The sequence below is a fragment of the Diceros bicornis genome, chromosome 3, assembly GCF_020826845.1.
Source record: "Diceros bicornis minor isolate mBicDic1 chromosome 3, mDicBic1.mat.cur, whole genome shotgun sequence".
In the NCBI taxonomy this organism is placed as follows: domain Eukaryota; kingdom Metazoa; phylum Chordata; class Mammalia; order Perissodactyla; family Rhinocerotidae; genus Diceros; species Diceros bicornis.
Genome location: NC_080742.1, coordinates 72055277 through 72070766, shown reverse-complemented (window position 1 = coordinate 72070766; position 15490 = coordinate 72055277). Strand labels below are relative to the sequence as shown.

The following is a 15490-nucleotide window of genomic DNA, read 5'->3' as shown; positions in this document are numbered from 1 at the left end:
CTGTATGAGAAATGTCGAGTTATCTACTAGAATTTTGGGACTTTTCTGTCTTAAAAAGCCTGAGTCCTATGGACCACTACTCCAGGTTAGTCCCCAGTTTATTCCACTAGGTTGAGACCTAGCAAGTCCAAATGGTCTTTCAGAGTGTAGCTGTTTTCCCATATCCCTGCTCCACCAAGGGAATACCTTTAAATCTTGGGGACAGCACCATTTCTAAAGAAGGCTCTATGAAACCTTTTCTCTACCCTGTTATGTGTAGTCTTTTTTCCAAGAAATGGATTAAGAGCCACGGCAACTGATTTTAGGATTAGTGTAGGAGATAAACAGCTGGTACACTCCACAGGCTCTCTTGAGGGAGGGTTTAAATTCCCTCTCAGACTTATCTTCCCCTTCATCATGTCGTTTCAGGTATAGGCCTTAAAATCCAGAAGTATTCCTGTTAGAAATACTATATCTGGGGCCACCACTACATGTAGGAAAATGGGGGTGGGGAGGAATGTAAAGGTCCCCTACATTGTTGAACAATGGCTCTATACAGCTGAACAATTCCTTGGGTATTTGTATGTAATCAGTAAGTCCTTTGCTAATTTCTTTGATTCAAATTTGATTTCCTCGTTTCAAATTCAGGACACTCAACAACTATTGCCCGCTCATAATTAGATCAGAGTATGAGTGTTCCTGAGGCTTCTCTGTCACTAACAACCCAGAGTCCTGACCGACATCTAATAGTACACACATGGTGGGTGGCGTGCAGAACTTTGAATGAGTGAAGGAGAAGTCACAATCAGGGTATGGTGCCTACTGAATTCTACCCTGAAGGTACTTGACTATGCTTAATGATAAGAATTTGACCAAAACGACAAGCTGCTTCTTATAAACTTGTGAGAACATGATCCTGTCACTAAGCCTAACATTCTTCCCAGGGTTCTGGAGAAGAGGCTGTCTTTAAGCTATGAGGGATATTCCCATGGCTAACAAGAGATAATTTCTTCTCCCGCACCGGACATGGATTGAGATGTTATGCTTGGCACACTGCCTCCAGGGTGTGGATGAAGGGAGGTCCAGAATGCAAAGGAGAAGTAGTTATGGCTGGTTGCAGATATTAGTGAGAACTGGGTTGTGTTCAGTAGTTTATCAGGAGTTCCCAACATTGAGCGAGTCATTACTATGCATGGCTTAATGGGGACTTTTCATATAACCTGGAGATATATTGTGAATCTTCCCAAACCAAAGGGCAAAATTGAGTCGAAGAAAATAAAAAAAATTTTTTTCAAAACATTCAATTTTGAAAATTTATTAAAAAAATATTATTTACTTAAAATAAGACAAGACTTGGCCTGAGAAATTTTGTGTAAATTTAATCCCTATAATTTTGGAATATCTCCAGAGGATAATAGACCAAAATGACTGTACTCAACATTCATGAACAGGATGCACCCTTATGCAGCATAGTTTAACAAGTCACCATGAGTCATTTCCTTTACCTGTAGATGTTTGCACTTAGTCTTTTTCATTTTCTGCTTCCAGATAAGCAGTGCTCAATTAAGATGCATTGAATGAAGTGATTATCCAACAAGTTCAAGCTCTATCATCCACTGTAAGATTTCCAAGCAAGTTCTCTGCTAGAATAATGAGATCTGACAGATGCTTTTTTCCTCAAATTCTATGGACAACTATTAAAATTTCTGAAAATATCCCCCAGGGTTAGAGTCTAAATTCCAAGAAAAATGCAGCCCAGTGATGAAAAATATAATTTGTATGTGTAGCAGTAAAATAATTTATCTTGTGGAGTTGACATTATGACTTGAAACGTGACAATTACATGAGTTACTTAACTCCAAACAGCTACTGAAGAAAGGAATGAATAACAACCTTTACTAAAAAAAAAAAAAATCCAGGAATATTTTTATCCTATTTTAAAAATTTTGAAAGTAGCACTAAATTACATTACTAACAGCCAAAAAATTAGGAGGAAATCATTATTAACAACATAGGAGGTCTATAACACCGAAATTTGGAAACTAAAAAAAATAAAAAAGGAGAAAGAATCCAGAAACTGATAATATAATCTTGATATCATTGGGACCCAGGCTTTTTGGGAACCAGGTCAATGAAAAATCATTTAAGAAAGGTTATGAAAAAGAACATTCCTTGGAAATTGCCAGAGATAAATGTATCTAGAGTAATTCAAGAAAAAGATAGCTTGCAGCCAGACTCACTGGTGAGGGATTCTCACTGGGCCCACCAAGGCCAGGAACTTCCCTATACAGGTAAATAGGACCCTCTCTAGATGAGTAAATTAATGTTAGTTGTATTAACAATTGTTCAAAAACTCACCTCATCTCTTTACTGATGCAGAGAGCAGGTTTCAAAAATAACATTTAAAATTTTATTACATATTAAATAGAAGCAATAATAATATTCTTTCATGTCAATATACCATATCTAGAGAGCTAAAACATTTTCACATGTATAAAGGTATTCATGCATATGCTGTATCTTTTTTACTCTATCATTCATTCATTCCACAAATTAAGGCAATACCAGCAGAGATTGATCTAGATTCTGGATATTGTAATACGAGGTTTCTCAGACCAGCAGAAGCAGGATCACTCAAGAATTTGTTAGATATTAAATTTGCAGCCTCTATTTCAGATTTACTGAATCAGAAATTCTGGAAGTCAGACCTGGCAATCTCATTTTAGTAAGCCCTCCAGTAACTGATGCACACTGAAGTTTAGTAACACTGGTCTAGATGATAAACTATCTATATTTAATGTTCCCTTTTTTCTTACCATTGTAATAGCTCCTTTGGCAATTTCATTCTTTAAAAAGGACCAAAATGCAAAAATTTAGGAATATTACAATTAGGAAAATGGAATTCCTTACTAATCCAGTATTTTATTATTATTATTATTTATTTTATTATTTTTGTTGTTAGAAAGATTGGCCCTGAGCTAACATCTGTGCCAATCTTCTTCTATTTTGTATGTGGGATGCCGTCACAGCATGGCTTGTCGAGCTGGTGTGTAGGTCCACGCCTGGGATCTGAACTCATGAACCCTGAGCCGCAGAAGCAGAGTGTGCGAACCCAACCACATGCCACTGGGCCGGCCCTGGTTATTTTTAATGTTATTTGAATATGAAGCACTTTCATATAGATATTCATAAAAAGTTATTTTTATTTGATGTATCTTCACATACTGTGAGCAAAACAACATATGCTAAACTACTTCTGTGATAATTTAGCATGAACTTTAACACAATTAAACAGATAATAAACATTTTTTTCAGTGATAACCTATAACATACAATCTTCCTAAGGCATGTGAATTTCGACATGTCTTGTAATCTATTTCTACATAGTCTAAATATGGTGAAAAACTTGCATATATCTACTTGGCAAAGTTTAATATTTATCTGGCCAACAACTGCTTGCTGTTTAATTGCTTAACATTAGGAAATTGGAAAGTGGTGTGATTATCTATTTAAGGCCAAATATTAATTAGGATCAAATAAATATAGTTCCTTAGATCTCTGTGGTATCTAATCTATATAAATGTCTTGCAGTGATAACTCATAAATGATTAAACAAAGTCCAGATATATTAGAGGAATTTGCATCCTAAGCTACAACTCAATTTTCATTCAATTTACTTTTTAAAATGTTGATGGCATAAAAACATGTCAATAGGACTTGGATTTTAAATCAAGCCTTCTTTTTTGTGCTTAGGCATGAGCAAGCAATCTCCATAAATGAAAGGAGTAGAAGAGTTATTACAATTTACCAAAACATGTACATTTTGGAGGTAAAGGATCATAATTAAAAGTCATAGGACCTTCTCCCCAAATCTACTCTGAAGCCACATAAACATATCCAGAACTGGTTTTCTTCATTGTCTCCACAGAAATTGAAGATGTAATTATTCTGCTAAAAGGAAATAATAGAGGCTGCTCTCTAAAGATGAACTGTTCTCCTTTCAAAAGAGAATGAACTCTTTCATGTCAATAGAGACTCAGAAAATGGTGAATTGGAATGGAGAATCCTTTGATCTACAGGTCAGCAACATTGTCGATCAATTTGCAGAAGAATTTGAGCTCCAAGAGTGGGTGACTGCTCTGAAGTACATTCTGAGGGCATATCAAGGCTATAGGTTACCTGCATAATTGTTCTGACTTTTCAAAAAACTATACTTTCTGGTAAATGATGTAGAAAATGTGACTGAGCTGGCAGTGATTCAGACAATCAACTATGAGAAATTGATTCTCACTGAGCTGGGATAATGATCCCAGATTGTGAAATGAATGCAAAGTGAATATATTGCACCACAGCAGAGAAGAAAATCAAATTGTGTGGTACTTTAAGTGCCCTCGATGGAATCCTGGCCAGATTGAGTCTGGGTGAAATGCAAATGTATAATGATATGACCCTTTTTCTAAGAGAATATTACCCTTTTCCACACTAATGACAATTTATTACCTACTCCTCAAGGATAGAGATGATTAACATCTTACTTCCAACTTTATTGATCAGCAAAGAAGTTCACCTGCTATGGTCAAGTAGAAATAGGTCCAAATACAGCCCCCTCAGATACATAGAAATATCTCTTCTCAAGAGGGCACTACAGGTATAAATGTAAGTGATCTTCAGGAACAACCTTTCGGAGTTTTATAAAAGAAAACTATATGTTATTTAGGAGAAAAGTGCTGCAAGCAGTTATTACCTCCTAGAGATACTCATGAAACAGGCAAGGACAGGAACCGCACACATAAAAAAGCTAGATCAGCCATACACAGTTCAGAAATGATCTAGTTTGGCATGTGCCAGCCTTTGAATTTGCTTTGACGCTGATTCCGGGTATCTCTGCTATTGTTTTAATTTCCAGGTGGCAAAGGGCTACATAATACAGCTTTTTTTGTTTTCCAATTCATTAAGATTTATAGCTATTTTGCTATAAAGTCCAGTTATTTTATATATATATTTATATATCAATTTATTTAAATTTCATATATTTACCTTATTTATATAAATATACTTACATTTATAAATACATGTTTATATTATGCTTATAAATATTGATATTCATAAGCATGAATACATTTATATATTTACATTTTATATATAAATAAATATATATTTAGATGAATCATATATACATGATTTTTCTTAAATGAACATTCTTTTTTTTTTTTGGTGAGGAAGATTAGCCCTGAGCTAATATCTATTGCCAATCTTTCTCTTTTTGTTGAGGAAGATTGGCCCTGGGCTAACATCTGTGCCCATCTTTGTCTACTTTATATATGGGACACTTGCTACAGCATGGCGTGATAAACAGTGCATAGATCCACAACAGGGATCTGAACCTGCGAACCCCGGGCTGCTTAAGCGGAGGGTGTGAACTTAACCACGATGCCACCGGGCTGGCCCCTCCATGTATTATTTCTATAATGAGAAATAAGTGAAGTGATTTTCATTTTGGGGAACAACATACACCAGATCTTTACTCATAATACTCATTAAGATAATAGCTTGGATCTCTACACTTCATACATCTTGTTATTGGGAGCAATTGATCAGACAGGCATCTGTAGTCTTATCACATTCAGTCTCCTCAGCCTGGATATAGTCTCCTCTTTCTTCACTTGTCATCAAAAGTTATTCTGTTAAATTAGAGAGCTGAATAACATCTCTTACAGGAATAAAGTTTAGCCCATGTGGACAAGAATCTGATTTTAAGTCCAAAGCTGCTCCTTCCCTGGAGATCGTCAATCACTTCCCTGACTACGGGTGACTGGTGACCGGACTGGTATCCTGCACCTGTGCTGGCCTGCCCCATGCTTCCATCTTGGAACCCTCAGGGTCTTCCTCTTCTCACTTCCTGCTCTTTGAGAAGGAGCCCCACAGTAGAGTTGCTTGGGCTCTTTTTTCCAGGACAGCACATACAGGCATTTGAGAGTGAAGGAGGCTCTGGATGGGAATCGGCCTCGCAAAGCCAGGAGCATCACACAGAATCTGGAACCTGCTCCCGAAGATGCTAGGTTCCACTCGGCACTCAGCTTCTGCTGCCAAGTTTCTTTCTCAGTCATGATAACTGTCTCTCAGGGGTCCCCTACTGCCTCTCCCTGGGTTCTGACTTCCATCATGCCCATCTCCCTAGGTTACCAGACACTGCTCTGAACCAGTCTCTAAATAGGGCTCAAGTTCTCTTCCTTCCTCATGGAACCCAAGGCTTACATAGTTTGAGGAATGAATCTAGGCAGCTGTTAAAAGTATCCCAGAATATTCCATGATAGTTAAGAAGCTCCTTGCACAGTTTATAGCAGTTTGGAGGCCAGTGTTTCAGAGGCCACAAAGAACCTCTACAATCCTCTGCACTCTAGCCAGGAAAAGTCCTAGCTCTGGCCCATTCAAGGAGTTTCTTACCTGAACAAACATACTACATGGTCAAAACAGACAGCTGGTATTCATAGATAGCAGGATAGAGAGATAGCCACATAGATACATATATACATTCAATGGATAAAGGGAATAAAATCAATAAGTCCTAAACACACCTGAATATATTTCAAAATTATTTTTGCAATTCTGTGCTTCAGTCATGAAAATAGAGCTCACTTAAGAATCTTTCTGAACATAAGAAAAGAGTCATTTACATATTTTTCATCTTTCTGCTCTTTGAAAATCCTTGGTTTAAATAGTCAGAATTACAATACAGAAAACATAGGAAACTAACTAAATAAGCCTTGCACTCGGCTTTTACTGACTCATAAAATCAAAAGGTGACATAGGTTGACTTAAAATAATTGCAATGGTATTTTGCCTACAAGTTGAAAACATTTGAAGGAATTTTGCGTGAGACACAAACTTAGATGGTTTTTATCTTAGATGGTTTTAATCTTTGATGGTTTTAATCTTAGATGGTTTTTATTAACCATGGAATAGTTTCTTTTCTTTTCTTTTGCTGAAAGATATATTATGTGAACTAGGGCACTCCAAAGTAAAGAGCACAGAAAGTGAGATAAAGGAGGTCCAGAAAAAAGTAGGAGGACAATACCCCAGACACAAAGCCCAGAAGTTTGAGCCCAGACAGAAGGAGAAACAGCTAGATTTTTTCATCTTGAGCTGCCAAAGGACTTGTCCAGTCCATTCAAGACTCTACCAGATACTGTCAGCAGGGTTAGTTATGAGGCTAGATGAGATAATCACTGCAATTTTAACTTTACTCATGGGGGAATACTCATTAGTGTATAGTTTTACTATGGATCAATTTAGCAATGATTATTTACTTTTGATGCTCTTCTGCAGCCACATCTTTATTTTTTTTTCAATTCTATACTAAGTGATGGTTGCAGACACATTCTGAGTTTTAAATCACTTAACTGAACCCTATTAAGCCTCTACAAAGAGGCATACTTTACTCATCACATTTAGCACAAGACACAAGAAAAGTTTGCCCACAACATAAATCTTAGCTAAACTTTTAAAAACATACAGATGATAGGAAATATCTGTCTATAATATGCATTCAAGCAAATCAACTCCTAAATCTTGTGAGATTACCAGATATGCCCAGACTTGTTCAATCTGTTTGGGCTCAAGTTAAGTAAGACACCGCCAAACAATAATCACTTGGATTTGTAGTATATTCGCTCAAAGAGCTTTCTTACAACATTTATTTAATCCATGCACAATTATGTAGGGCATTATTAAAAACATTTTACAGGTAAGTAAACTGCAATACAGAGCAGTTCAGCTGCTGGTCAGTCTGCATGTTAGTGATATACAGGAAGCCTGACGCTGGGTGCCCTCATGCTCTGATTAGATGTCTGTGACATCCTCTCACCAAGCAGAGACCCTGCTTTCTGACTGGTGAAAACACAAAGCTGCAGTTCTTATCCAAGTACCTTGTCCTTTTGAGCTAAAACTAATCTAAGTAAGTTGAAAACCTTTGTTTCAATATACTTGTTAAAAAATCTAGCACAAGATAAACGGTATGCTGTAAGAGGTGAAGTCTCCTATCTCCTATGGCCTTCCATAGTTCCATTCCTGAGGGGTAACCACTGACAAAAGGTTGCCCATATTAATATATAACTTTTTACAGAAATGAGATGATTCTATACACAGAGTTCTGGAACTTGCTTTTTCACTCCTAAGTTAGAAATGAGAAATGAGGGGCTGGCCCAGTGGCATAGTGGTTAAGTTCACATGCTCCATTTCAGGGGCCTGGGTTTCATGGTTTCAGATCCTAGGCATGGACCTACACACCGCTCATGAAGCCATGCTGTGACTGTGCCCCACATACAAGAAGTAGAGGAAGATTGGCACAGATATTGGCTCAGGGACAGTCTTCCTCAAGCAAAAAGGGGAAGATTGGCAGCAGATGTTAACTCAGGGCCAATCTTCCTCACCAATAAATAAATAAATAAATAAATAAAAAAGAAATGAGAAATGAGTAGTCTACTATAAGGAATGACAAGTCAAAGAGAAAAATATAATACGTAAAATGATATTTCAGATTCTAGAAGTAAAAAGAGGCCTGGACAAGCCAGAAATCAGCCATTATTCTACATGGATTCAAATTTTCTTTCTGAGTGACGTTTGGCCTACTTTCTCCTAGGTTAGAGAAGCAAAACACTAAACCTAAATATATCCTAAAATAAATGCCAAACATCAAACCACACTATATACAACCTTGTATTATGACTCTTTTGTTTTCCATAAGTAGTATCTTCTAGTATATATATTTATTGAAATGGAAATACTATTTAGACAGGATATTCTATTTAAGGAAACAATCAAATTGGATATTTAAAGACTCCCTCATTCTGGGGTATTCAGCCAGGTGTTTAATAGTGACTCCTGTGTGGCCTTCCTAACTTGTATCCAAGGCAACTCTTTAACTAAAACTTTAAAGGTGTCTAGGTTTAAGAACACTTGAGAATATACCAATATAGAATTTTCAATTTCAAGTTGCTTTACATATACTGAAAAAGAAACCACAGAATATTTTTAAAAGTCCAGGAAACAAAGACTGCATTTCAATAGTGACCACTTCTAAGAATAGAGCAAAGTCCATCATATTCTGATGATCTTACCATTGCTTGAAGTTGCAGAGGTCTAACAACTCAAATAGAAGGAATATTTTAACATCTCACTTGATAATCGTTGGCTATGTATTCATGATATCAAAAATCTTTTTTCTTCACTGAATTGTCTTAGTTTGGGCATTCTCTAAAATTTAAGGTTAATAGGAAGAAGGAAATTCATTTTCTGAAACCCTTAAATGAAATGAAGTTACTATGAAAAGAACTGGATTTTAGCACTGACATTCCCAGATTTACAATTTCCTCTTTCGTCTCAGTGCTCATCTTCCCATAATGACTTTAAAAAAGGGACTGTCCACTGTATTTACCAACCCTGTCATTTCTCAGCATAATTATAGCACACATCCTGAAAAGAAAAGTTGTTTTTAACCTGTGTAAAAAAATACAACAGAAAGAGTAATACCTTCTCCTCCCCTTCTATCCTCTGTTTCTCCACCCTTCTGGTAGCCAGCAGGGATTTCTATTGTTTCTTCACATATTATAATCGTGTAATCTTTCATAAACAACCTTAGCCTAAGTGATTCCATTTAAATAATGTTTGACATGCCTATCATATTTTTAAATGGCTTACGGTACAGCAATGAGCTCTCTTACAGACAGATGTTATGAGTGTCTTAGTAATTTTTATTAATAGAATTCTATATGTAAAAATATTCAAGGGCAAGTCCTTCCTTCTGAGATTGCAGCTAATCTGACAAATTTAAATGATAGCACAATGCAAGACGGAACAGAAACATATAGCTCAACAAGCTGTTATGAACAAAACTAGGACTAAGCGTGGTCAAAACCAGCTTACTTCAGCCATTCATCAATTAGTTAAATTTAAGAATCTTAAACCTAATTTATCCTTAAATTTTATACAGTTAGCATAGTTTTTCATTTTTTAGGTGAAACAATAAGCATAGAAATTGAAAATATACCAATCTTTAACTACTTGTATTAAAAATAAAAAGAGATAATAAACTTTATAGTGAATAATCCACATTTTAAACACTTGGTTTCAGTGTGATTTGCTTGGGAGAGAGACGTTCAGTTAGACAAAAACTTTCATTTGTTTTCTTTTGGACGCTCTAGGAATTCAGACAAAATAATCAACCCACACTCAGTTTGCGCTAAGCAGTTGTAAAACGTCCTCATCTGAAACTCCACTCTCATCCCAACTCCGGAACATCGCCTTTTGAGACCTACCAGACCACTCCACAGCAAATGACACTTTTTACTGAATCTATCCCTTTGATCACTAGACTGTCTCCTAAAGGAGCTGAAGCCAATAGGTCTTAAGTTAAGAGCAAGACGGTGCAACTTGATTATAAAGCAAAGAACTGTGCATTGTTTATGCACACACCCATCTATGAGAGCCTGGTCACTCTATAGATGCCATGTCTATATGCAATTAGCCCACTAAAAGGAAGAGCTCTGCGGCTTCCTCCTAAGATAATAGCATATGCACTGTGGTATCTGCCTAAACCCACTGGTAAAACTGCTGTCTTCTCCTGATCTGATGAGGCACACCCAGCTGCTCAGGGACCCCGCGCTTCCGGGAAACACACATCACTCCATCAGTCGACACACATTGGCCCTTGCTTAGGATGGTAAGAACTGTAACCCTTTCTCTCTCTGGGCTGTAGGTCCTCCATTTTCTGATTCTAGGTTTAGGGAGAATGACGATGCATTAAAGCTTGTTTTTCACTTACTCATACTTGGTAAATGTCTGTGTTCTCTGTTTAAACATTCGTTGGTTAGGGGAAAATAACCTGCTTCGGTTCTACTTTTGAAACTAGGAAGTTAGTTGTTAACAAAACTAAACCAGATGATTTTTATTTTATGAACATATCTCTGCATATCAAGTTTTTTACAACAGTTATATATTACTTTTTATCCACCGCAAAAATGATGTAAACAATAATACAGTGGTGAATTTTTAAAAGATGGCTTGTGATATTCTTAGTAGTTAAAAATAAAAATACAAATGTAACAGGCTAAAACACGAAGAGGTTTAATCTTTATGAAAAATTCCTTGGAGAAAAGTTTATCCTTGAAGCAGCATTCCCAAACCACTACTGCTACCTAAATAAATCTTTTAAAAAGATATCCTGTATTAAATAATATCCAGATGGTGACATCAGCAGATATTTTCCCGGAGAATCAGGGGCCTGTCCATCATGATGTCATCTTCCGTGGTTAGGGATGTGCTCCAAGCATTCATAGTCTTAACTAACATGTTTCTCATAATTATTAGGGAGGTAAAAATGAGCTGTCACTTTTACAAAACACTAGGATTCCGATTTTGGAGAAAAAGAAAGACAAAATGGATTATAGTTGTTGGATACAAAGTTACAAAGTATAAAAAGATTTTGAAAAGACAACAATACAATACTTTGTTACATCAGTTAATAAATTTAGAACCCAATTGGTGGTACATATAAAAACAGAGATGAAAAGTTTCTTTCATATCAGTGCATATATATTACTATCTAACTAAAACCAACTTTCTGTAAAAATAAGTGATATTTGTCTTTAAAGAATATAGCATGATGCCAAAAAAATTTTTAGGAGAAGCATTTTGGCTTTTCTTTATTATAATCAAAGTAATTTTAGGGGAATTTCTTAAATAATTCATTAAACGTAACAATATACTTGAGCTATATAATCAGAAATGTATTTGAATACTCAAAATTCCCAAATGTTTCAGAAGTAGACAAACATGTTAGCAATCATTTTCTACAAATTTTTACCTTTTTCTTTGGATTTGTCTTTGTCTTTGTTCTTGCTTGATGATTATTTTATTGTTAATATTATTTTAGCCTCAGTATTGTTTTAATAAAGTCAGACGAAGGGAAAATGTTTTTCTTCTTCTGTTTAAATACTTTACTTAAAATTCTCACTTTAAATATAATTTAAAGGTACTTAAAAGTTATCTTTACCTATTAAAATAACTTACTTTAAAATCTTTATGTTGTATGAGTTACATATATAATAGAGAAAAATTGGCCCAGGGCCAGAGAAACTTACATGCAAATTTATTCAAATAGAAAATAACATGTACATTTTCAATAAAAACACAAGTGAAATTTTTTAGGATAAAAAAATGGATTGTCCATTTTTTAGTACTAGCTATTCATGTCTTCTACCATTCCTATTCACTTAACCATTATCTCAAGTAGTATTTATCTATCATATGTCCTCCCAAAACCCTAACCTAGACCTTGTTGTTTGGGATAATTTAAGAAATTAAGTAATCAGGAAAATGCAACTTAAAAATGAGACTCTACTTTTTGTCAATCAAATTAACCAAAGTTTTTAAAATTAGTATTAGTGAAAATGTGGGGAAATGAATAAATTAACACAATTTTCTGAAATTAATTTGACCATTGCTATTAATTATATAATTATCTAACCATAAATATTTAGGCACTTTGATACAAAAACCCTTTTTATTACCATCCATTTTTCTGAAAAAAAAAATTTCTCAAATAACTAGAGTTTGAGGATGTTCATTACATTGGGTATGTAATAGCAAAACATAAACAAAACAGAAGAAAAAGAAAGAACTGCATTTAAATAATTAAAAGTGGCATAGAATCATGGATAATTTTTGCTTGTATATTTCTCAGAATTTAAAAAAATTAAAAATTAAAAATAAAAAAACAGTATTCCTTAGATATATGGTTTATAATTATAAATGGGTAAATTAAGGGCAGGTCCTTCCATACAACATGATAGAGATCTACCTCATACCCGTCTGAAAGTAACCCACTGTATACGTATGCCTTAATTTGTTCATTTTTCTTGCTCTGATGAATATCCTGATTATTTTCCATGTTCTAATTTAACTTATTTCATAGAAGGGCTAATACAAATGGCTAATAGAAATTAAAATCTTGACTTGGGTGGTGATCAAACAAAACAAATTGAAATAAAATGTCATTTTTTAAGCTATCAAATTAGTAAAGATTTTCAAAATGACAATCATAAATCCTGGATAGCATTCATGTAGGTCACATACTTATATACTAGTGTAACCTCTGGAAGGCAATTAGACCATGTGTATCAAGAATTCTGAAAGCCTTTATTTTTTTTCTATTCAGTTACTACATATCAAGGATTCTCTCATAAAGAAATGATAAAAATACAAATAAAAACTTATATCAATCTATTCATCTATTTGTAATTGTTTATAGTAGCTTAAATATCCAAAAATAAGGGATAGTTAAAAATAAAACATTTACTCAATGGACTATAAGGCAGACATTCAGTACCATGATCAACAAGAATCATCAATGAAATGAGGAAATGCTCAAAAATAATTTCTAGACTAAACTGGATGCATAACTCTATGTATAAAATATACAAACATGAAATAATAAAAACCAGCCCGAAAGGAATACACCAATTTTTTTAGAGGATACCATGGAAAGAGTTGAAGAGTGATTTTTATATTCCTCTTTGTGCCTGAACATATTTTCTAAATCTTCTACAATGAATATTTGCTACTTTTAAAGAAAGAACAAAATAAGAAATAAAATGCATGCCTATCTACAAAATCCATCATGCTACTGCCCTTAATCTATAAAATAAAGTCCAAATTGGCTAGGTTCATGTTAAAGCCCTACTAATCCAATTCCATCTTATCAACCCAATTTTATTTCTAATGAGTACCCAACTCTGCTCCTCAACTCTGTCTCAGATGGTCACCAGGCATCCAGATTCCAGCCATGCTCTTCCCATCAGGCCTAGGGCTTCTTTTCTCACCTAGGGTTTCTGATCAGGATTTCTGCTTGTAACTATTTTAAGCCAACTTCAGCTATTCATGATGCTCTAAGCCAAGTCTGGCAGTCGTACAAAATCATTTTAGACTCTGATTCCAACTAACTCAGCACAGTAATTCAGAAAGAAGCCCCTTCTGAGAGCAAGAATCCCATCAAAATTTGTTAAATGAACAAAAAAATCACTACTGTGACCATAACAACAATAGTATTTAACATTTATTGAGAGCTCTCTATTTATAAGGAGGCACTACGCCAACTTCATTTATCTCATTTAATGCTCAGAACAACCCTCCATTCCACACATGAAAACACTGAGCCTCAGGAAGGTTATGCATTTTTTCCAAGGAGATATATAGCTAGTGTGGACCTGGGATTCAAATCCAGTTCTATCTGATACCAATATGCCCTACACCATCCAATTTGCTCATAGAAAGTCCACTAAAAATCACTTTGCATCTGATACATTTTTATTAATTAATCTAATTGCATATCCATGTAGCTAAGTTAAAATGATGTGTTGAGTTACAAAGTTTTCTTTTACACTAAACAATAAAATTTTCTGTTGCATCTCACTATATAATAAAATGTTTACCTGTATAGGACCAGCCAATCTCTTCAACAAGTTTTCGCTGTTGTCTGTAGTATCCATAAGCCCAATCTATAACCAAGAAAAACGAACTGATCAATGTGTAACAAAATATATCTCTCCAAGTTAAAAAAATATAAGATGCCCACATCATTCATACCATAAATGGTCCTCGATTACTCCTTTCCGTGTCATCTTCCCAATGTTTCCTCTCAACTCCAACTACCACCATTATAGTCTTCATTGTCCCTTTTCTGGTAGTTAGTGTAAATTTGAGGGGGTACATTTAAAAAATGCTGAAGTTCAGGCAAAGAGAAAGAAAATATTCTGGGTAAAGCAGGAGCAACCCAGAGAGGTTCATCCCAAAGAGAGACTGGGGTCAGAAAGGACAGCTTGTCTTACTTCCTATTGATTAGAGTTACTTGTAGGTTATCACCCCAAGTCTTATCTGTAAATCTTTCTAGGGGGATCCAGAAGTTATGACATTTTCAAAATTTGCTTCTTTTGTAATGCAAAACAAAATTAGCTGCCTTGTGGGAATGGGTATTTAAATGTGTGTATGTCAGCTGGAAGGTGGAAGAGAGGTTATGTTACACAGTATAGGTAAATCTTGGAGGAACAGAGATGCCTGAGTGGAGTGATGCAGTGGGAAGCTTGGGGCATCATAAAAGTGGACCTCCTCATGAAAGTAGTGGACACCTCATGACCTAGCGATAGAGGATCTAGATCTTGAATATGGGGCAAGAGATGTAGAAAGAAAAATGGATGGAAGCCAAAGTCGTACTCTGCCTAATTCAAAATTTTGCCTGGAGCCATGCCGGCACTCAAGAAATGAGGATGTTATGATTCATCCTCCTTTTTCCTGCGCCATTGTCCCTTAACCGCAGACTGTACTAATATTAGTACTCCTTGTCAGCTACAGTGTGGGTAAAACAAACCTCTGTGAGCTAGGTTTGGAACCTGATCAGCGGTGACAAAATTCTTTCTGTAGAAAAGGCTACAAATAGCTAGTTTACAAATGGACTTGTGGA

General features: G+C 35.3%; 1 protein-coding gene across 2 annotated transcripts in view; it reads right to left on the bottom strand.

Moving 5' to 3' along the window:
- PTPRZ1 (protein tyrosine phosphatase receptor type Z1) overlaps positions 1-15490 on the bottom strand; it is a 168534-nt gene that overhangs the window by 98602 nt on the left and 54442 nt on the right. For both annotated transcript variants that reach the window (XM_058529032.1, XM_058529033.1), the window contains exon 2: positions 14466-14531. In XM_058529032.1, the coding sequence (XP_058385015.1) occupies positions 14466-14531 (66 nt within the window). The remainder of the gene's footprint in view (positions 1-14465; positions 14532-15490) is intronic.